Below are 24,721 nucleotides of genomic sequence, written 5' to 3'. Positions count from 1 at the left end.
CTTTGAAATGCATGAAACAAAACTAATATTTTAATTAGGTCAACTTGCAAAATTAAATAGAAACATTCACAGTAAGAGCTGGAGATTTCAGTATGCCTCTGTCGATACCTGATACAAGAAGCAGACAGACAATCAGCAAAATATAGTAGACTTGAATGATACTACCAACCAAGTCTACCTAATTAAAACTATAGTATATTCTGGGTCATGAAACTAGTCTCAATAAATTAAATAGGATTTAATTCATTCAAAGTGTGTTCTCTGACTATAGTGGGATTAAATTGGAAATAAATTAAAAAATGGCTAAGATGGGGCTCTCAGGTAGCTCAGTCCGTTAAGTGTCTAACTTTGGGTCAGGTTATGCTCTTAGGGTCCTGGGATAGAGTCCCGTGTCCAGTGAGGGTCCCTGCTCAGCGGGGACTCTGCTTCTCCTTCTCCTTCTCCCGTTTCTGCTCTCTCTCTCTTTCTAAGAAATAAATAAAATCTTAAAAAATAATGGCTAAGGTATTTCCAAAATTGATGAAAACTATAAACCCACAAGTCCGAGATGCTCAATAAACACCCATCATAAGAACCATAAAGAAAGCTATACCAATGCCCCTCATAATCAAAAGCAGTGATAAAATTCACAGAACATTCCACACAGTGACAGCAGAATACACATTCTTCCCAAGTGTACATGGATCATTTACCAAGATGGAACATATTCTGGGCCATAAAACAAGCCTCAATAAATTTAAAAGGATTTAATTCCTACAAAGTGTGTTCCTTGACCACAGTGGTATTATATTAGACATAAATAACAGAAAGACCTCTAAAAAAAAAAAAATCCCCAAATATCTGGAAACCAAACCGCATTCTTCTAAATAACAAGAGGCCATTGAAGATATTCAAAAGAGTAATTTTGAAATCTTTTGAAGTAAATAAAAATGAAAACACAACATGTGAGAATTTGTGGGATACCACTAAATCAGTACTCAGGGGGAAATTTTATCTACTAAATGCCTGTATTAGAAAAGAACATCTCTAAACAGTGATCTCAGTTGCTATCTTAAGGAACTAGAATAAGAACAACAAATGAAGCCCAAAGAAAAAGGAAGAAAAGAAATAATAAAGATAAAAGATACGGATAATAAAGATCATAGCAGAAGTCAATGAAATAGAAACCAGAAAAACAACAGAGAAAATCATTCAAACCAAAAGCTGGTTCTTTGAGAAGCTCAAAAGCGATCAACTTTTAGCCAGACTAATTAGGAAAAAAAAAGAGAGAAAGGCACCAGTTATTAATATCAGGATAAAAGAGGTAACAGCACTGGAGACCACATGTTAAGAGGGAGATAAGGAAATATTTTGAACAACTATGTCTACAAACTTGACAACTAATAAAAAAAACAGGCAGACTAATAAAGATAGGCTAAAACTATCTTTATTAGCAGATGTCATGAACATCTATAAAGAAAATCCGATGGAATCTACAAAAAAGCTACCAAGAATGATAAGTGAGTTTAGGAAGGTTGCAGGATTCATGAGCAATATACAAAAACAAATTGCATTTTTATATACTAGTAATGAACACTCAGAAATTGACATAGAAAGATACCATTCACAATTACATCAAATAATATGGAAGATTTAGGGACAAATCTGACAAAAGACCTGTAGGCTGAAAACTATAAACACTCCTGAGAGAAATTAAAGATGACTGAAATAAATGGAGATTATATTCTGTGTCCTGGGTCTGTCCATATTGCTAAGTTGTCAGTTCTTTCCACATTGATCTATAGATTTAGTGCAATCCTAATGAAAGTCTCAGCAGGTGTTTTTTTGTTTTTTTTTTTGTTTTGTTTCATTCTGTTTTTTGAAATTGACAGATTGATTCTAACATTTATATGGAAATGCAAAAAATAGAATAAACAAAACAACGCTGAAAAAGAACAATCTAGAGTCTGTTCTGATTTCAAGACATTCTAAAGCTATAATAGTCAAAACAGTATGTTATTGGCAAAAAGGCTAACAAATAGATCAATGAAACAAAATTCAAAATAGTCTAGAAATAAACTCATGCATATATGAACAACTGATTTTTGAAGACCACTTTGGAAAACATTTTGGCAGTACCTTAAAAAATTAAGCATATCTACCATACGACCTAGCCATTTTGCTCCATTTGCCCAAGAAAAAAGAAAGTGTGTGTATATACAATGACTTGTACATGAATGTTCATTGCATTTTTATTTGTAATAGTCCCCAAACTGGTACAACCCAAATGCCCATCAACAGGTGAGTGGATCATTTTGCAACATATATATGTATCGAATCATTCTACTGTACTCCTTAAATTTACAGGGTGTTATATGTCAATGATATCTCAGTAAAGCTAGAAAAAAATGGGGGAAAAAACCCCACAGGGGAATTGAAAAACAATTTGAGGTACTTCCATACAATGGAATACTTGAACAGTAAAAAGGAATGGGCCACTGATACACGCAACAGCATGGATGAATCTCAAAATAATTATGCTTATCAAAAGAAGACATAAAGATGCGGCGCCTGGTGGCTCAGTTGGTTAAATGTCTGCCTTTGGCTCAGGTCATGATCTCAGGGTCCCGGGATGGAGCCCCACATTGGGCTCCCTGCTCAGCGGGGAGTCTGCTTCTCCCTCTCGCTCTACTCCTTGCCCCTACTCTTGCTCTCTCTCTAATAAATAAATAAAATCTTTCAAAAAAAGAAAACGAAAAACATTATCTACTGCAGGATTCCGTCTATACACAACTCTAGAAAATGTAAACTGCTCCACTGTGAGAAAATGCAGATGTACAGTTGCTGGGTATATGCACTTTCTTGATTTTGGTGATCATTTCATGGCTACTATACATAATAAAACTTACAAAACTGTGTACTTTAAACATGTATGGCCAATTATTTCTCAATACAGCTGTTTTTAAAAATCCAACAAAAACCATGCCCAGTCTGAGTCTTTAATCGATTAAAGCTCTGTGTGTGTGTGTGTTCAGGAAGCCACCCTTAACATTTTGGGACCTATGGGAAATGTACCAATGTAGGTTCCCTAACCCATATATAGTCTGCCCCCATTGTCTTTCTAGGCCAGGTATCCTGGGCACCCCTCAGATTTAGGGTGATGTATCTGGACAGAAGGGGCTCCCACCCTCTGGGCCCTGGAAGGCCCTAGAAATGGGCATCGGCTCTGAGATCCCAGACACTGAGACTATAACCTAGAATAGAGAAGTTCGCTCCAGATGAACATCTCCAGGTTCACAGGCTCCCTGCCTTGGCCAAGGGTGTGGTTTGAGGGGGACGGAGTAGAGGCCTTGAAGGCAAGGACAGTCTGCAAGGGGGTAAGATCAAAATTGAGAATGCTTTAGAGCAATCTGGTATCCGGGCATGGGATCATTTCTCTAGCAATTCATGTTCACTGCACTTTACAAAAGCAATGTATCCTTCAAAGATTGGATACAAATAAAAAACAATATAGCAAAAAACCGGTCTGTCACCACAGATTATTGAGAGACTGCTTTATTTTATTTTTTTAAAGATTTTATTTATGTATTTGACAGAGATCACAGTAGGCAGAGAGGCAGGTAGGGGGTTGGGTCAGGAAGCAGGCTCCCCACCGAGCAGAGAGCCCCACGCGGGGCTTGATCCCAGGACCCTGGGATCATGACCTAAGCCGAAGGCAGAGGCTCAACCCACTGAGCCACCCAGGTGCCCCTGAGACACTGGCTTTAAACACTTGGCTCTGAGCAGAGGCCCCTAAGAAAGATTGGTTTGGAATTATGGGAGAGGTAGGGGAAACTCTGTGAAACAAGATTTCCAGGACGACTTTTTTGAGATTTCAGTCCCAATCTGACTGCTCCACCTCTGCGTCTCTCCGGAATATTCTGTGTGGAGTATGAGCTGCCTTTAAGGCCATGGTAGTTGTCTGTGAGTGTGAGTCCCTTGCAGGTGGCTGTCTTTCTTAGAATTTGAGAAGAGCTGCCTTTTGTTTAAAATTTTTATATTTTTTTAACAGCCACGGAAAAGATTGTGGCCATTTTTCTTTGGACAGGAAAATCTAGGCAATACCATTTGTCCCCCCTACTCCAGTCCGTCTGGGGTCATTCACTGAATGTAACAATTGGGGCATCTTACCTTGTGCACACAGGACTTGGCGTTCAGGAAAAACAGCTCCACGGTGGTTTTATCCTTTAAAAACGATATGCTTTCAATGTAAAACCTGAAAAATAGTACAGAAATTGGTTTTTTTAGATTTCTTTCCCTCCCTCAGCAGGATGTCATGTCTTCATTTAGCGTCCCAAAAAGCAGAGGGGATTTTGAGGAACTAGGAAACAGTTGTGCTTTTTTTTTCCTTTTAAAAGAAGTCTGTAACACATATGTATGTCTATGTGTATGTACAAATATTCATGGATATGAATTACATGCAGTTAAAATCTCTTAACAGAAAGTTTTTGTGTGTTTGACGGTGAATTCAAGAGAAATCGGAAATGGTATCCAACTACAAACCCAGCTTTATCTGTGTTGATCATTCTTGGACACTGTGTTCTGGGAGCTCGTAATACCTCAGCTTCAAAACACAGCCCAGGTGAGCTTTGAGGGCTGAAAGTAGAAGTCCACTGAGTGAGAAGTACATAATGAAATGCTGACGTCCGCCCTGGGTCTCAGACTTGAATTGTGAGGGCCCCACGCCCACCTTGCCAGGCACCCACCAGCCAAATTTCAATCACACCCTGCTTCTTTCTTGTCATCCTTCCAGGCCAGGGTTTTCTCTTGGCAGGAAGCCAAAGCACTTAACCTTGGACTTTTTTTCATGCAAATGAGAGTATTCTAGGCCTCTCCCCACCCCCTTCCCTGGGCTTTAGTCCTGGCTCCCTGGAGAGCTCCGACAGCCCCTTGTAAGGAGGGGAGGGGAGTCCTTCACTATTCTTGTCTGCTCTCAAAATCTCCTAATGATGAGGCTGGCCAGGGAACGCGAAGCTCTGGGTGGGTGAGCGGCCCAGATGAGGCACAGAAGTTTTTCTCAAGTTTGGAGCTTTGCTTGATGAATAATGCATGGAGAGACCTAACACCCCAAGACAGCTCACAGGTCGGCTCCTGGAAGAGAAACTGGCGTGGCTCCGGGAGCCTGATGTTAGCTGCACACCATCATGAAGGTTCTTTGGCATCTTTGGCATCTTCCCCCTCAACGAGGACACGATGTTGGATAAATAAATGAAACTGAAAAGGACCGTGGATGATTTTATCATGGTGATGGCAAAATCATTGGAAAAATTCCACCTCTAATGTTGAATCATCAAGGGGAGTTCCAGAGAGAGAATAAATCCTTTATATTTTTCCCTACAAGGGTTTATCTCATAAGTGAGATTAATGAAGACTGACGACGGCTAGTTTGTGAGGAAGGAAAGTGAAGGACTCAGACACGGAGGAGAACGTGGGGCTTGGGGGAGACAGGCTTTGGAACTGGAAAGGTCCAGATAGGGACTCCCTCCTCTAACCATTTATTAGCTGTATGGCTTGTGGGCATGATCATCAGCTTCTTCGTGTCTCTTCTAAAATGGATATCATGGTTGCACTCATGTCATGGTTTGGGGGGGTCTTGAAAGGATTAAACTAAGTAATATATGGGAAACACTCAAATATTAACAATTGTTAATAAAAACCCATTCTCTGGAATTAAATGCTGTGGGGCGGCGGGGTGGGGACCATGACTCTGGCTTTGAGTGTAAGATCCCAGACCTCCAGCGGCCTTGGCAGCAGGACTCAGGGGTGCCCCGGGCTTTGTGGCCCTCGGGGCAGTGACTTGCTCGCTTCTGTGCGCTCAGCTCCCGCTGTGGACTTGCCCTTTTTTCTCTGACTGGTGGCTCCTACTTACTGCCTCCCTCTGCCTCCACTGTTTCTGTCTCACTCCCTCTGAGGGATCACAGGGGCTTGGTTGGTCCACCGCTTATCCCACATAAGGAGCCTCTCTGGGGTTGAGCCCTCTTCCTTCCAGGCCAGGCAACTCAATGGCTGCATCCTGAAGGACCTTCCGGTTCAACTAGGCGGTGATGGTGCCGGTTGCTTTCTCTCTTTGCTTCTACAAGTACTTTATCCCTGTCAGCTGAGGTAACGGGAGCTTCCTGAAAGGGGCAGCAGCAGTGGGCCAGCTACGATCTCCTGAGCTCCTGCTCATGGCTAGTCAGGCGCTAAGCACCTTCCATGTTTTGTCTCATTTCATTCTCAACAATCATTTCACTTAATCTTCAGTACAACCAGACGCCACAGGTAGCAAATTATGAACCCATTTTACAGATGGGGAAACAGAGATGGAGATGTCAAGTCATCTTCTCTAAGCCCTACAGGTAGGAAGTGGTGGAGACATGATTCGAACTAAGGCCTCTCAGACTTCAAAGTTCACGTTCCAAACCCATGTGATATAATGCTTTCGTACAATAACAATCACAATGAAAAGTAACATGCACACAATGCCATGGGACCCGAAGGAGGGTTGCAATTAGCTCGGCTTACGAATCAAGAAGGAGAAGGTTGCCAAGCTTGAAATCCGTAGCCCTAAGTGTCACAGGACACGAAACGTCCCCTTGGACAACTGAGCCGAGTCTTAAAGAATGCATGAGTTCACCTGGTAGCCAAGGGAGGAAAACCATTCTAGGGAGAGGACATATTAGCCAGACCAGTCCTCTTGCTAATTTTCAGGAATTCAAGAGACCATATGCAGGGGGCTGGGTGGCTCAGCCCTAAATCAGCTTGTGGCTTGCCCAACTCAGAACATATAGCTTTGTACCAGAAACTGGGTTCACCTTGTTTCTGAAGCCCAAGTCCCTGACTATACCTTCGTTCCAGTAAACAAGCCCCTATCTCGTTTCCCACCACTTTCTGGCGACCTGCCCTGCTGCCTTCTACCTTTCTTCGTCGGCATCTGATTACCTGCTCTCTCAACCCAGAATCCTATCTCTCCCTCAAGGGGGCCATTGTAATGGCTTCATATTTATGGAGCGTATGAAAAGTGAGTGTCGTCCTTTGGGAGAACAGTTCCCCGGGCACACCTATCAACATGTATCATGAAGTGAAAACAAAATCTAGGGCTTCTTAATGAAATAAAATGAACTCTCCCAGACTTGTAAAATAAAGACCTTTTGTTCCAGCCCCTTTTTGGCAAAAGGATACTGTTTCCTTTCTGCATGCTTACTGTGAGTGATTTTCACCAAGATTTTGTGAAGTTGAAGCCCCCGGTTCAATTTCCAGCCCTGAAATGAGCTCAGGCTTTTTGACTAGGCATATGTTTCAGAGACAAACCTCATACAGTTTAATAAGTACAATTTCTTGAGAAGAGAGTTTGCTTGGAGAGGTTTTTTCTCTAGTTTATGTGCACACCCCCCCCCCCCCCCCAGCTATCTTTGTCCCTTCCTGACGGGACAGGTGTTCACCTAACCACTTAGCAAGGATAACAGAACATCACACTTCAGTGATGTGACAAAGATGGCTTGGGGCCTGTTGGCCTGATGACAACACAGGTTTTGTCAAAAATCATGGAACATGGGAGTTGTTTGGAATGGACCATTCTTTAATAGTCACTTTCGTGTAGGTGGCCAATATTTTCTTCTTGGGGCGTTTATTCATGGTGACCAAAAGTCAACACCATGGAGTTGGGGAGAGAGCCCCATCCTGGGACTTTGAGCTGGCTGTGCAGCTGTTCAGTGCTCCCCTGCTTCACCTGCCCCACACCCCAGAGCCATGAGATGTTTTAAATGTGCTCAACAGAGTGGATGGCATGTCACTAGTAGCCAATGGGTGGTGGGCATTATTACTAGATTCTTCTTCTTCTGTGGATGGGACCATAATAATAGGCACTGACTAAGCTGAGAAGCTTTTTAAAACTTTAGCGTGTGTCCTTCCTAAGTTCTTTCTCTCAAGGACACAAAATGCTCCCCAGGTATCCATTTTTTTTTTTTTTACGATTTTATTTATTTATTTATTTGACAGAGAGAGATCACAAGTAGGCAGAGACGCAGGCAGAGAGAGAGGGGGGCGGGAAGCAGGCTCCCTGCCTAGCAGAGAGCCCGATGCAGAGCTCGATCCCAGGACCCTGAGATCATGACCTGAGCCGAAGGCAGAGGCTTAACCCATTGAGCTACCCAGGTGCCCCCCAAGGTGTCCATTTTGACCCAGAATGGGAAAATGCTGTGAAACAAAAATCCTTCTGACCAGTTACGACTTGTTCTCCACAACTAAGCCTATTTCATTTTCCAGGGCCTTCCTTATGTCTCAGTTATATCTTTAAAGAGCGAATCGGGCAAGAATTGCTCAATGACCTCGCATTCTGAACAATGCTGGGCTTGTGAGTGGCGTCCGGTGACAGCCTCTTTCTGGGTTTCGGTCAGTCATTGTAGGTAATTTCTGGCACTCAGCGCAGCCGCAGGCCCAAGGAGATCCCTATCAGATCCCAGTCCACATTTGGAGCAGGACGATCTCTGCTTATTGCTTGTAATGACCCCGCCACGCCGTCTTCTCACTTTATAATGCATGCTGAAGACAGCAGTGCAATTGAAGAATACTGTACTTTCTCCAAGCCATTATGCAGGGCTCGTGGGAGTCCCAGATGCTCCTTTCATCTCTGGGAGGGGTGCCGTCTGAGAGAATTCCCCAAGGAAAGCACTATTTGCTTCCACAGTGTGCTCCCCTGCCAAAAGACGTTCCCTCACTTCTGAATTTCCAGGCATCTCTAGGAGAACCAGCGAGGGCCCTCCAGATAAGCCTGTAGGAACCTGCCCTTTTGCTCACGGCTGCGGTGTGGCTCTTTCTGAGCTCCCCAGGGATGGGCTAGAGGCCCAGGAGGGTAAGGGCCTTGCTGTGACCTGTCCGAAAGGGTTCTAAAGGAGTCTTCTGCCCCAGGCAACCCATAAGAATCCAAGTGTGACTTCTTCCCTTCCAAACTGCAAAACAGCCTGCTCCCATCCTCCACCAGCAAAGAAGGGACACAGGCTTTGAGAAGAGGGCGAGAAGGGAGGCAGGAAAGGGAAGGTGGGGGGTGGGGGGGATGGCTGGGCACCGTGAATGACAAAGACAAACGATGAGATCTTCCACCTAGGGCAACCAGGAATGGGTCTGACCTAAGCCAGACAGTCCCAAACCTCCCACATTTGAAGACCATATATCATGTTATGGAATTTTTTTTTAACCCATTCCATATGTGATTAAGGCAGTCTCTTCATTTACATCTTAATAATCGTTAACATTTACTGAGGTCTACAATATATGTTCTTACAGGTTTAAGCCTCCAACAACAAGGTGCATTTTGCATGTGAGGAAAATAAGCCACAGGGCGGAGTAAAGAGCAAAGCTGGGATTCGAACCCAGGAGAGAAGCTAAAGCACCAGTTCCCAGTGGACAGAGTGGGGGTGCACTGGGCAGTGTGGGAGGCATTTTTGGATCACCCTGACTTGGAGGGCGTACTGGCATCTGGGTGGCCAATGCCCGGGACGCTGAGACCATCCCACATCCCTGCCAAGAATTACCTGCTCCAAATGTCAGAAGGGTTGCTATTAAGAAACCCTGCACCAAAGGCCAAGCTTTAACTTCTGTACGCTACAGCTTTTTGCACTCGTTCTTTCCTTCTGCCCTTTCGATGTCACCCCGAGGACAGATTACAGAGGAGAGTGAGCCGATTCCCACAAACAATGTTTGATATCAGAAAGCACACTGAGAAATATAATCCTGTAAAACTGGAATCAGGATCAAGCTTCAAGTTTTGAAGGGTTCTGTGTCTTTCTGGATCTCTCGTATGAGTCAGGATGTCGGATCCTCATGGATGGTGGCCTCTGACCAAGTGCCTGGAAGGTCAAGAATTGGTGACGCCACTTAGGAGGTCACGGTCAATATTAAGGCAGCCAACAGTCACCTTCTCTAGGTTCTGGGATGTTGCCCACTTGGATGTGAGTGTGGTGGGTGGCCCAGAGCTCTGGCTGACCTCACATATCTGCCTCAAAGATCCTCTGCTGGGCCCACAGTAGGAGGAATTAGTTATTCCTCTGGGCTTTTGATCACATTCCTCCTTGAAGAGATAAAGTTTCCTGTCCTCTGCTTATTGTAAGTTATCTATTTTTTGATAGCTTTAAAATAACTCGCAGCTAGCCCCTCACAAACGTTCTAACTTCTCTTCATTTTATCAATCCTAATGCTTGCGTTGAAAAAAAAAATGTCTAAGTAATGTGTTCGTTGTAGGAAAAAAAAGGGAGAGAGATAAGCAAAAAGACAAAAACAAATCATTCTCATAATCATTCTACCCAGAAATTAACTGCTGTTTGCATTTAAAAAAAAATGCTTAAGTAATGTGTTCATCGTAGGAAAAAATATATAGAGATTAACAAAAAGACAAAAACAATCATTCCCAGAATCATTCGACTCAGAGATTAACTACTGTAAGCATTTTAGACTTTCTCCCTACTCATGTATTTCACGTAAGTGTAATCATGTCACACGTTTTGTGGTTTGCTTGACTATATTGGGGGCATCTTTCCATATTAACAAATCTCTTTTTTCACCAAAGTTTTTGTTTGATTGTTTTTGCCTGTTGTGTTGTATTCCGTATATTTGGTTTTCTGAAAAAAAGAAAAAAAAGTCCGATGGAATGATGGGGACCCACAGGTTATAGTCATGACGCTTCCTTCAGTTTAACTCTTTTTAAAGGCTGAGTGTTCCAGAACCAGGCCACCAGGTGCTGAGAGAACTTTCGAAGTTTTTCTAAGGCTCCATGTTTGCAACAGCTTTGGCAGAAAAAGGTAGCAGTTTCCCCTCCCCTCCCCCACATTTGTACTAGAACTCTCCAAATCATGCAGGGAGTTCTCAGCCCTGAGTGTCATAGACAATGCCTTAGGGGTACCTCTGACTGGTCTCTTATAGCCCTAGGACACAGCAGAGGGGACTTGAGGAGGAGGAGGAAAACCAGCAGGAGAGGGAAGACCAGAAGGGGAGTGGTGGGGGGTGGTGTGGGGGGAGCAACAAGGAGTCAGAAGAAGGGAGTAAAAGACTCCGAGATGTGGAGCTGGGTGGTACCAGCCTGAGCCACCTCTGCCTGCCCTCCCCTGTCTCCCCTGAGGGAATGGGAGCCTTTCCAGTGAGGTCACGCCAAGGCCCTGCTCTCTGATTTAAATGCTTGCATGCTCTCTAGCTATCGAGCTTTTCCAATGTTCACATCTGGGCTGCATTACCAAGGAGGCCCCTGTGTTTGCAGAAGATAATTTACAGCAGCAAATAACAACCCCCCAGCCCGGAGAAGTCCCCCAGCAACCTGGGGGAGTTTGGACTCACATGGAATTGGAGAATTGGTTCAATGAAATACGGTGCATAAATAAATTATGGGGCGTCTATACACCCAGGTGTCACATGCGTATTTAGCACATATCATTGAGCTTTTGTAACCGAAGAGAAGACAAAGGTTTAATCCTGAAGTTCATAAAGGGAACGCTAAATGCCCTTCACCTTCAGTGTTTTCTTTCTTCCATGCAGAAGCAGCCTGTGTTTCTGAGCCGCTCCCTGTGCCCTGGGGGGAATTAACCAAGAGAAAGTTGCCCCCCTCCCCAATCCCAGATCCGCAGGACCCCAGTGTTTAGCGCAGGACTCAGTGAGACAATGCACATCAAATATTTAGCCCAGTCCCTGCCACCGGGTTAATACTACATATCCATAGAGAGAGCACTACTCGAGAGCAAAACTGTATGCTTTTTTTCTTTTCCATAAACACTACGGTTTTTTGAAAAATTGTATTTTCTTATATTTTTATAGCATTTTGTAAACTCACTTCCTATCCCGATGTCTCAAGTTGTCACAACCAACTTGAACAAGACCACATCTACTCCATCTCTAGTGCACCGGGTCAGACGCTGGGGTAGGAATGTGGGGGATCTGGGGCTTGGAGGGATATGATTGTCTAGTTTAAAGATTCCTAGGATGATTCAGATATGCACCCCCTCTCTCTGTGGGGAATCACTGAAATGCAATGTACTTAAAAAAAAAAAAACCTAATCTCTTTTATTAAAGTGACCAATTATTCATTGTAAGAATGCCATAATTTCCAGAACCTTATCTTCATCCTTGGCCTTTGAATATTTCTGTTTGCAATGACAATAACTGCGAGGCACATCCTTATAATGTGCTACCCCTCTCAGGAATCCTTTGTTGTTGTGCCTTCACTGCTTCGTGACTGCACCTCGGTGACTGCTTCCAGTTACGGGAATGAGTAAGTCACAGGGATGAAAGGTACAGCAGAGGCCTACAGCCAATGGTATTGTAATAGCACTGTATGGTGATAGAGGGGAGCGACATTTGTGGTGAGCCCAGGATACAGTATAGGCTTCTCAAATCACTATGTTGTACACTTGCAACTAATGTAACATGGTGTGTCAATTATACTTCCACTGAAAAGAGACAAAAAGGAGGGCCGGTGTATTTCTGAAGAGGGTTGGTATATTTCTGGAGGCTCCTGGAGGGACCAATATTCAAACAGAGTCAAAAATCTGTCTTGGGTTCCATTCTTCGAGGACTAAAAGTGTAGCTGACGGAGGCAACTTCCGAGGGTCAGTGATGGTATCTATGGGGATGTCGGTCTCACCAATGGTTCTGTTCTCTCAAAAGAAGAGGGTAGAGGTCCTCTGAGCGGGACCAGACTTCATAGGGCGCCTCTGACCCCCTTCCAAGGCCTCCAAAGAACGACATTCCTCTGCATGACCTCTATCAGCTCACTTAATTCTCTGTGGCTTTTGCTTTATCATCTCTTTAATTAAGTTGGAGTAACAACAAGCACTTAATTGGAATAATAACAAAGACTATTATGATCTCACTATACTGTTGGGAGGAAAAATTAAGTGAATAATTAAGAACTCGATAAGGGTTCTGAACACGCAAGAAGTTAAGGGAAAGTCACGCCATGTGATTACAGGACACTCTCGAGAGAGAACGCTCAAGTAAGTGCTGAAACTCACGGAAACAAGCAGCAGGCTGCTCGGGCATCTCAGGAACCTGCTTCCAGAAGATAGGGCGGCCGTAAGGAATGACTGAATAGAAGGGAGACAGAGTTTTCTCCCCTGCTGTTGTGAGACCAAAACTAGACCACACAACAGCTGTCGGAAGAGTTCACAATCGGATGACTAAATAAATGATGCTTGTTAAATTCTCCAAAGACAGAGGGTCTTGCTGACTACATATGCCACGTAAGTAACACGTGCGTGCAAAGATGAAAATGCAAGGATCTTAACCACAGCCTGCATTAAAATATACATAATTGGAAACAGCTTACGTGCTTTGTAGGAGACTGGACCCTAAATTTTGAAAGTGCAGAGGATTTTCACAGACACAAGGAGAAATCTCGAGGCTAAAAACAATTCTGTCACCAAGCAACGAGGGTCATCCTTATTTTTCTCTGAGAAGAGGAGGATGTCAGGGGTGGTGGGGAGGGAGGAAGGCTGGAGGAGAGTAAGTTCACATAATGTGAAATGTTTATAGTGAAACTATAATCTGTTGTGAAAAAATTTATTGACGTATGTCGAGCCATTTTTCACACACAAAATTAAAATTTCTCTATGCTCTGACCCGCTTATTGACGAATATGCACTTTTTCTTACTGTTGTTAGTTTGCATTTGTCTTTTCCTCCCATTCCCACGAACACAAGCACTCGTGTTATACTCCTTCCAGGAAACTCCTATGCCTTTCTTTAGGATTTCTGAGCAATTCTCCACACTAGCTATGCTCCTGGACAAATCACCATTTATGCTACTTCCTTTCTGGGTTTCAAAAACATGTCTTGTGGTATGAAAGAAATTCCAAGCCAGATATCAAAGCAGAAAGCAAAAAAACAAATTGGAGATTGCCAATACTTTATTTCCTGAGTTAGGAGCAGCTACCATCGACAATCACCATTCATATAAAAAAAGATGCTTAAAAAAAAGGTTATTACTTTACTTTTGGGTTTCATGGACCAGACTGAAGTAAATGAAATGAAGTTAAAAAAAAAATTTGTGTAAATCAACATGATTTTGCCAGGTAATCATAGTATAAAAATTCCCAAAAAGAAAAATCAGAAGCTTCCACTACTAGGTCATAAAACAAATCCTCTTTCTTCCTTTCCTTCCTTTCTCTTTTTAAGTAAGCTATTAAAATTATAAACGCATGTGCCTCTGAACTAAACTCTCCCAACTGTCAAACATGTCACAACCCAGAGATCAAGAGTTCCACACTCTACCAACTGAGCTAGCCAGGCACCTCAAACAAAGCATATTTCAATATCCAAAAAATAACACAAGCTCAGAATACAGAAACATTCTTTAGGTTGCTCTAGCTTTCTGAAAACTTATTTGGATTCCTGGGAAATCTACTACCTTGACTTGTTTGATCATATTTGGCTTCAGACAAGGAAAACAACTTACCATGAAATTTATCATCAAATTCAGGTAGTGGGGGCAGAGCTGCCAGGGCACAGAAAGGGGCTTTCAGCAAAATTGGGAATGTTTTACTTCTTAAGCTAGGTACAGGAACACAGGTGTTACTTTTTATAACATTTTCTTTATTTTAGAGTGTGAATATTTCATGTGGAAAACTATTCTCATCATGGGCTGGCTTTAAGAAATCACTGATTGAGGGGTGCCTGGGTGGCTCAGTGGGTTAAAGCCTCTGCCTTCGGCTCAGGTCATTATCCCAGGGTTCTGGGATCGAGCCCCGCATTGGGCTCTCTGCTCCGTGGGGAGCCTGCTTTCTCCTCTCTCTCTGCCTGCCTCTCTGCCTGCTTGTGTGTACTCTCTCTCTCTCTCTCTGGCAAATAAATAAAATCTTAAAAAAAAAAAAAAAAAAGAAATCACTGATTGAGTTGAACGCATCCATTTCTGGAGAAAGAATGTACGGACACCCTAGGAATGGGTAAGTGACATCCCCAAGCAGAGCCAGGGGACAAGTCAAGGACTCCTTAGATCCTTCTCAGCAATCTCTCTGCCTGCAAGCTGAATTCAGATTTCTGCACTGTTAAGATAATTCTTTCTTTGAGCATTTGTTTGCATTTTATCTTCTATTCAAACTAAAGCATGAAATTGTATAAAATTCAATTCTTGCCACAGTCTCTAGTAAACATTCATACATAACATGTAACAGTAAATGTCTGCCATATTTCAAATTATAAAAATCCTAAAAGTATTCTGAGTTGAAAACAGCCTTATATATTAAAAAAAAGTACCTATGTTTTCCAGCTTTAAATTGGTCCAAAGGACTTTGAGGCATAAAGGAAGGTGATCCTACCCATCATCATCAAAGAAAACAGTTCTACACAGTATCTATGGCAACTTCGTCTCCAGACTAAGACAGTAGAGAATTTTCCTCACATAATAATGTTTTGATAGGTCTGTTCTTTTTTTTTATTCTCTATCTGATCACCAGAATTTTTTTTTTTTTTTTTAAAGGGAGGTGGGAATGCTGGATGTTTCTATGGATACATACCTCACAGCGAAATGCAAAACGGTGGCGCCTGGCTTCTTGGGCAGATCATGGTCAAGAACTCGGTGATCTAACTGTAGCCAGTTCTGCTGACCTCTGTGAGGGCAAAGCAAAGAAAAAGGATTAAACAGAAGGTCAGAGAAAGGTTCAATAACCCGCAGTGTTGGCAAAGCTGTGAGCAAACAGTTACTGTCATACATGGAAGGCAGGCATATAACATGTTACAACTGGTAATGAGGCTGATTTAGCAATTACTATCAAAGTTATAAAAGCATCTGCCTCTGAGACAGACTGTTGATTTCCAAGAATTTATCCAGGTAAACCTGCACATGTGAGAAATGGCTCATGTATAAAGTCCCTTACTTGAGCACTGGTTGGAAGAGTAAAAAGGCTCAAAACAACCCTTAGATATCCAGCAAGGTGTTGCTTAAAACATGAATTTAAACTGAGCAATGACACACAAGGCAGCCATACAGAAGATGGAGAGTATCTTCACAAACTTACTTTGAACAATTTCCAAGACATGATGTGAAATGGAAAAGCACAGTACATAACCTGAGTACTGCATATAGCCATTTTAAAATTTAAAAATACACACACACACACACATATGAATAAAATATCTCTAAGAGGATAAACAAGAAACCGATATTACCTGGTACCTTTGGAGGTAAAAAACTAGGTGAAACTTAATATATTAATCTTCAAATTCTTATTAAATATGATATCTGAAATACTGCAAGAGTCAAGAAGGGGAAAACGCCTGGTTTCATGAAATCAGACAGACACAAAGAACAATAGAAAATTTATTTTTATGTATTTTTATGCTTTCTATAAAGCATGGGGTTCCATATTCTCCGAGTGCTGTTTCTATATTATGGACTTCCTAATATTTGAACATGTATTTTTTTATTTACTCAAGAGCATCAGCAAGTTCATGAATATAAATAGTTCTCCCTAAATTTTGACCTCCGAGGGATCCAAAGGATGACACTGTGGCTTGGGATTTGTTTCCAGGACTTTTCCAAGGCCGTCCAAAGAGCTGATCCGTTTTGGACTGTATATTCCCAGAAGGCACAGATCCCATTTTGCTTGCTTATAGAAAGCTTAAAAACATGCAAATGGTGGTGGGGTGTCAAATTATAATAAAACCTATAATGGGCCACAAGATATTTTCCAACCTTTTTTGGTCTTTGAATAAATAATTTAAAAAACTCAGAAAACTCTAAGCTGTATTCATTGTAAGTAGATAAGAAAAGTGGACATAATAATAAGAGTAATAGTAATAATAATCATTAATAATAATAGCTACTCATAATAATAACAGTTACTCTGTCCCCACTGAGCTGGAAGTTTTTATGTATTAAGGCTGTATTTTACAATAAGCTTGCAAAAAAAGTGGCAGAGTCAGGATTTGAGCTCAGGGCTTATGCTACAGGACTTTGGTATAATAGGTGACTGGAATGTTGAATCAGCTTTTATAACGTTTGGCTGATCTCTGTCACTTATTATTCTCAACATTGGAAAAAGTGTGCCTTTGTTTCTGCAGTTATAAAATGAGGCTTCCAGTAATTATCCCTAGCTTTCCTAGGAGAAATATTATAAAGATAAATAAGATGATATAAGTGATATGAGGGGATGTTCTAAGAAACACTGCTTGCTTAAAAAAACATATATATGAAGATAAGGGGCTAGAAGGTAAGGGACTCTGTATTTCATCCAGATTAGAATCGCTGATTTAAAGACATACACCAATCTCAGACATGTTCAAATATGTGTCTTAAAGTGCATAAAATAGTGTATAGTATCAGGTCTTAACAGTTTCTTAGGGAAAATGAGACTAATTTGGACTCGTGCTTTTTGCTTTTATATAGGAAAGATATGGCATTATTATAAGAGCACAATATATATTTACATGAACTTGTATGGAATGATGTCCAAGAATGAATGAAACAAGTTGTATAATAACATATATGACATAAATCAATTATATTAACCAAAGACACACACTGAAAACACTATTATATATGGATGAAATTCTTATAGTTCTGGAGAGGTATAGAGCAAACTGTAACATTGGAGTGGGGAGGCAATCAAAAAGGATTGGCTTCAATCATGATATTAAATGTTTTTTATAAAAAGACATTCATGTATATGTACCATAAAAATAATTTTTTAAAAAGGGTAAGTTAGAAATTAGGTTTTAAAAATCCATCCAGGAATGCAAGAACAGGTGACTCTTGATATTGAGGTTGTGAACTCGAGCCCCACACTGGGTGTAGAGATTACTAAAATAATAATAATAATAATAACTTCAAAAAAAACCCCCATCCATAATCTCACCAACAAGATCAAATTAGAAGAACAAAAAACTGAAAATTACCCATAACTCTACCACTGAGATATACATAAGGTTAACGTGTTGTTTTATAGTCTTTAAGACTAAAATGAGATCAAAAAGCACTTTTGCTTCTAACCTGCTTTTCTCAAGTTTTTCCATCAGCAAATATACTAGAGCTAATCAATGTCTCAAAAAGACGGTTGATTGTAGAGTCTCCTCTATCAAGCTGCTCAGCTCAACCCTAAAGAAAGCTTTTTTCTTTTTTTTTTTTTTTGGTCTGGAATGGTATCAGTCCAAAAGCCCATCATCAGCTCACACCCAGCAAATGGGATGGTGATCAAAAGTCACAATTGTGTTGTGAAAACTGTTATTTCTTCACAAGCAAAGCTTATTCAGCAAAGTCTTTCAAAACAAGAGAATTAAAGAAAAATGAAGTGGGTTGAAGGGGATGGGAACCATTTTGGTGAACCTCAGGGCTGCTGGTTCAGGAGGGCAAGACTGCCCTCTAGAGGTGAAAGACCGCCTCTGCACACAGATCATCAGGAGGTACTTCCAAGGGGAATCTCAAGGAACTCTACCCCACCCTCCAACAGGACTGTGGATTTATTTTTGTTGGTCACCGTCACTACTTTTCTTATGTAATGGTGTAATTCGGTTTTTCCATTTCTCTTCTTGGCCTGTGCGTGGAGGCATAGACAGTAGCAAGTTTCATTGACAAAAGGTCCCCCCTCAGCTTTGTCTTACTCTGTTGAGAGAAGTTCACCAAAAGCAGATGGCTGATGTGGCCTCTAGGTTGGAAATTCAATTGAGACAGCATCCTGGGAGGGATCCCACTCAGTGGTTTTATGGGGGCGGGGGAAAGGGAGTGCTGAAAGAAAATACTTTCCAAAAATATTTACCAGACCAAAAAAAAAAAAAAAAGAGCTAGGGCTTGTGACCAAGACATTCCAAGGAGACACCCTTAGACAGAGCAATTTTCCAGACCTGTTCCTCAGAAAGGTGGAAATGGCCAAATCCCCCTCCCCTCTCCCAAAGTCCAGCTCCTGCTTCTTCTGAAAATAAACACAGCTATAGCCAGAAGACACCTTCCAAACTGGTCATAATTCAAAAACAGACTGTGCTGTCACTTGCAGGGGAGTACACGGAGGACAGTATAGAGCCAGGCTTCTTGGAAAGACTACAACCATCAACCACTGTCGCCAAATGAGAATGCTGGAGGAGATGCTTGAGTTGAGACATTCTTCTCCCAGTAGGGGATTTAGAAAGATATCCCAGAGTAGAAGAGGGGGGACCGTGGCTCAAGGCATTAAAGGAAGTCATTCATATTATACCTTTTCTTTCTGAAGAGAAGACCTTACAGCTGAATGACTGATTTATGCACTGTTTGGTTATGCTCACCTGAACTGGGAGTTTTCCCAGAAGCCATCCATCGTGGCCAGGACCCCCTTTTTCTGCCCATCATGAAACTTTGCAGCCTGGGGTACTTGCAACACCAGTCATAAATCATGTAATTCCTGTGCAAACATCCTACAGCAGCCTGGTGGGGAGGGTGCCTTTCCCATCTATGTGACACACAGGGCTCACCTATGACTGTGTCCCTCTTACCTCTTGCGCTACCATCAGGCTGGGCTCCTCACCACTGGGCAAATGCACCCCAGTCATCTCCATGCTCATGCACTGAGCCACAAAATGAGTCTTTCCTAGAATGTCATCGCCCATTTCTCTCCCCTCCACCCAAAGTCTACCTGCCCTGCCCTTTCCATTTGTAGTTATTCTCTTGGGAGAATTCTACTCTAGTCATCCATTAGGCCCCTTCTGGACACTGAACTTACCACTGTACCAACAATAGTGTGACAGCTACCTTTCAGTGTGTGCCTAACCTATGAGCTGGGCATACCCTACCGGACTTAACAGTACATAATCCTAGCATCGTAATCCAAGTGTCTTATGTAGTCCTTATTATATGAAGGTAGCACTATTATGCCTAATGTATCAGAGAACACTGGAGTAGCAGAGATGTTAAGTAACTGTCCTAAAATCTCGTAACTACCACAATTCTATAATAGCCACTCCCTGCTTCCCTCTCAACCCTTTACTGGCACCACTTTCTTTCTTACTCTCTATGTTCCAGTCATATTGGATTTTTTTTTCTTTCTCAAAAATACAAAATTAAAAAAAAAAAAAAGTCAAGCTCTGTCTCACCTCAAAGCTTTCGCCCCGGAATGCCTCCCTCTACAGACGCAGAACTGGATCTTGCTTCTTATTAAATGTCTCCTCCTAGAAGCCTTCCTCGTCCACCCTATCTAAGACCGCCCCCCCCAACTTTTTTTCATCATGGCCACGATCATTTTCTTCTATGCACTTATATCAAGTAATTTCTCATTTATCTATTTTTTTTACTTGTTCTGCTAGACCATACCATTGCAATATAAGATCGGTGAAAACAAGAACTTTGTCTCTGTCATGCACAGCTAAATCTCTAGGACCTAGAACAATGCCCCGCATTTCATGGGCACTCAAGAAATATTTGCTGAATGAATAAATTACTATTCATGCTTTTTGCCTCTATTCTACATGACCTCTCTAAACCACAGTGTTTCAACCAGATAGCTTAGCCATTATGTGTTTTAGGCTTCATATATTGTTTGTAATTATTACATGTACAATCACTTTCAACCTGTGTGCGTGTGTGCGTGTGTGTGTGTGTGTGTGTTGAATCACTAATTTACATGAACATTTACATGAACTAGCTTTGTCTTTCCAGCTAAGAGTATGTGGTCAATGGATGTCTGCATTTCCTATTTCCTCCAGCAGAGGACTGATCATAAAGGGTCTCAAATAGTTGTTGGGTAAACTGATAATTTTGTGAATCAGAGTGAGGAGGGCAATGTCTATGTGTTTTTTTTTTTTTTGTCCAGTGTACTTCCGATTCAGGAAGCATCCTGGGTCTGGGATCAGAGTTTTCAGGTTTTTCTGTCTCCTGACAAGTGGTTTTGCCCAGTCCATGGGTGTGTGTGTGTGTGTGTGTGTGTGTGTGTGTGTGTGTCTAGGCTTGTGGCCCACCCAGGCTGAAAATAATCAGAAGCAAGGTGTTAAAAAAAGTCAACCCCATCTTGAAATTATTTTCTGCCTGGTTAAATTAAAAAAAACGAAAAAAACATTTACATTGGGAGAGTTACAGAAAGAATGCTGGGTAGTTGGTCAATGTATTTTGTGTCTGGAACGCATTTGCTTGAATTTTAATATTTGAAGAACTCTTTGGATATTATCCCCACAAAGAGGAAAATTCCTCTGATAATCTATCAGATTGCAAATAACTTAGGCAAATGGGACTGTTAGAACACCACATACACACACATACACACACACACACACACACACACACACACACACACAGAGGAAAGAACTGGTAAGACCAAAACATTTTTTACATGGAGATTTAACTTCTTATAAGTCTATTATTATACACATGCTTCATTTCAGAAAGCATTTATATCATTGATAAATATTTGCTCTGTCCAAGGTAGCATAAAAAATATAAGTAGAAGAAGAAAAAGATTGTAAAGAGGTAACATAAAATGATGTAGGGGGAAGTGAAAAAGGTCATTTAAAATTTTTTTAAAAAAATTTTTATTATTTTTTTAAAGATTTTTATTTATTTATTTGACAGACAGAGATCACAAGTAGGCAGAGAGGCAGGCAGAGAGAGAGAGGGGGAAGCAGGCTTCCTGCCGAGCAGAGAGCCCAATGCTGCAGGGCTCTATCCCAGGACCCCAGGATCAAAAAAGGTCATTTTTAATTAAAAGTAGAAACACATTTTTTAGGTGGGCCATACATTTGCCTTTAAACTTTCTTGCCACCAACACCCAAAACATTAATTCTCATTGTGGTATATGAGTGAATAATGACCACACATACATAACTACAGTACAAAAACTGTGCAGATAGACTCCCAAGAATAGCAACTTATTATAAAATTTCTAAAACATTAAGATAATATTTTGGTGTTTAAAAATGATCAGTATTCCCTTTCTTCTCCCTTTGCAATAGTCCTAGGAGAGAAGTCTCAGATAATCTTTAACTAAGCAGGACATATTCTAATTCTTGGAGCATTTCTGCCCTTTTCTGCTGATTGTGAATGACAGGGAGCAGGTCATCCCCGTGAAAGGTAAACAAATGAAAATGACTAAAACACTCACGTGTCATCTGTAAATGTTATTCCAAAGTACTCCTTTTCTTTCAGGTTGAAATGTGAAGCCACGAGGTCCAACAATTCTCTTGATAAAAGTTTGGGCTGTTAAAATAAAAGGATGATCAGAAGCTACAACCCTTCTCTGCCCCAAATAGTTTGGAGAAGTTTTGATTGCTTGTTTAAAAATTTTTTAAAAAGATTTTATTTATTTATTTGACAGAGAGAGAGAGAGAGCGAGAGCACAAGCAGGGGGAGTGGCAGGCAGAGGGAGAAGCAGGCTCCCCTACTGAGCAGGGAGCCCAATGTGGAACTCGATTCCAGGACCCTGAGATCATGACCTGAACTAAAGGCAGACACTTAACTGACTGAGCCACCCGGGTGCCCCTGCTGGTTTGTTTTTAAATACACTCCCCCCTTGTTTTGCTATTTATGTTAATCAACTACACATTTTCCGAGAGATTGGGAAGGGGAAGAAATTGTAACAGGAACCTCAATGAGATCATCGTTTTCATGTATTTTGCAATTCAGTCCAGTACCTTACTTTGTCCTCTAGGGAATAGTATGCTTATTAACTTGATGATATTTTGGGAAAATACTCTTTCATATGTAGTATGATGTTAGTGACCAAGTCAAAGAATATCAAACACCTCACCGTCTGGACTGTAGGAATAACTTTGCTTCGTGAGGGCCAGCTGAAGACGCTTTAGACCCAAGGTTGTGCGGTCACAGATAAAGCTACTTAGCTACTCCTGGTTCCCATTTACTGCACTGAACTCCTTCTATCTTTTGTCTCATTTCATCCTTACAAGGAGCCTATGAGATAGGGGGTTCTTATTGCCATTTTAGAAATGAGGGGACCAAAGTCAAGAGAAACAAACAACTGACTTGATGTTCTGGTCAATGAGGGCGGGGAACTGAACCCAGTTCCTTCTGATTCCAAAGCCTGAACCTTTCATTTCTCTCTAGAGCTGGAGTGATTTTACTCATTGTACTGATGATCATCACCAGTCTTTACTAAGCACTTACTTAGAAGAAGGATGTAATCTATGGGCTTTTGAGAAGCACTGGACATGGTGTCAAGGAGCATGGTTTGGAATCAGAGGAAACATCCAGAGTGAGAGTGGAGACCTGATTTGGAGGGACTCAGAAGGAAAGGGAGATACGCAGGACGGCACCTGCATGGGCTTTTTTTTGAACTTAGAGCCAAACAACTCAGGGGTCATTATGGTGTTTTGAGAATTGGATGTTTGCTATTGGGGAAGAAAGATGGTCATGATTAAAAAAAAAAAGAAGAAGAAAGAAATAGACAGAAATCTAGATTAAGAGGTCTACTCTGGTGAAACAGTATTGACTACTATTTTCATTCTATATTTAGCTTGGGCAATGTCATGTAGCAAGAAGGTGGCAGCATGCAGATTTGCAGCACACAATGCCTTTTCAGGGAAACATGATGGCGTCCAGCTTACCAACAAGAGGTTCAGAGAAGTCGTCACTTCCTGGGGGTCACACAGCTACTGAGTGTCAGAGCTGAGGTTGGAACCCAAGGGTCTCAAATTCCTGTCACCAGACCATAACTACTCTTACACGTAGACCAAGTTGTCTGACTTTGAAGCTCTTCTTTTGCCCCTCAAATGATCCCTAGTCATTGGCAGAAATAAGCGAGTAGCCTGACCACGGGCCACGAGGCTCACAGAGGGAACCAGTACAGGCTGTCTCTCTGTGAGCAACACCTACCTGAACCAGCAGCTCCAGTCTCCGGTCATCCAGGAGGTGCACCTGGCAGTGCCTGCCTTCTGTCATCTGTGGAGACAAGACAGCAAGGGTGGCATCAGGGCTGGTGCTGGCAAGCAGACCCTTGAACTTGATTCATAATTTAGTTTACATGTGATGTCCTCGGCCTAAAAATGGCTTCAGTTGGGTTCCTCAACAGCCTTGATCCTAAATAGGACTTACTGTTTGGCGTTAGCTCTTGAATTCATCAATAGATGAATTAATTTCTTCTTATATTTAAAAGAAGAAATAAATGAAAACTAAAGACAAATCACTATGTTGAAAAAATTATGTCCATAACAGTGCACACAAGATTATACTATGAAAAGCTGGTTTCCTTCCCAGAAGAAACTACTGTATTTTTCATTGAATCAATATTGGATTTTTCAAATGAAATTGCCTATATTCATTGATATATTTTAATAAATATAGTAAATGCACAATTATAAAGGAAAACCTATGACATTAGAGTTAAAATGGAAAGTTTCTATCTTTGAAATTTTGTCCTTTTTTTTTTTTTAAAGATTTTATTTATTTATTTGACAGAGAGAGATCACAAGTAGGCAGAGAGGCAGGCGGGGTGGGGGGAAGCAGGCTCCCTGCTGAGCAGAGAGCCCAACGCAGAGCTTGACCCCAAGACCCTGAGATCATGACCTGAGCCGAAAGCAGAGGGTTTAACCCCCGGAGTCACCTAGGTGCCCCAATTTCTGTCCTCGTTATAGCATGTCACTACTGTAATTTAGAACAGTTAAAACCCATAGTTAAGAACAGCATATGTCAGTATAAATTTCCAATTATATTTATGTTTTTACCACTATAACTGCAACACTGGGAAATAGTCTCTATAAGATACTTCTTTATTTACTTATTTTTTATTTGATTTCATTTTATTTTTTAAGTGGGATCCATGCCCAATGTGGGGCTTGAACTCATG

The 24,721-nt window shown here is 41.6% G+C and overlaps 1 protein-coding gene across 1 annotated transcript in view; it reads right to left on the bottom strand.

Moving 5' to 3' along the window:
• Positions 1–24,721, bottom strand: part of FRMD4B (FERM domain containing 4B) — a 330,954-nt gene that overhangs the window by 94,832 nt on the left and 211,401 nt on the right. Inside the window, exons 3-6 of the mRNA XM_080800053.1 lie at positions 23,752–23,817; positions 22,025–22,119; positions 15,488–15,580; positions 4,150–4,234 (exon numbers count right to left, since the gene is read on the bottom strand). Coding sequence (XP_080656179.1) covers positions 4,150–4,234; positions 15,488–15,580; positions 22,025–22,119; positions 23,752–23,817 — 339 coding nt within the window. The remainder of the gene's footprint in view (positions 1–4,149; positions 4,235–15,487; positions 15,581–22,024; positions 22,120–23,751; positions 23,818–24,721) is intronic.

Source organism: Martes martes, assembly GCF_963455335.1.
Source record: "Martes martes genome assembly, chromosome: 1".
In the NCBI taxonomy this organism is placed as follows: Eukaryota; Metazoa; Chordata; class Mammalia; order Carnivora; family Mustelidae; genus Martes; species Martes martes.
The sequence above is the reverse complement of the archived record's forward strand: the minus strand, read 5'-3'. Positions and strand labels throughout refer to the sequence as shown.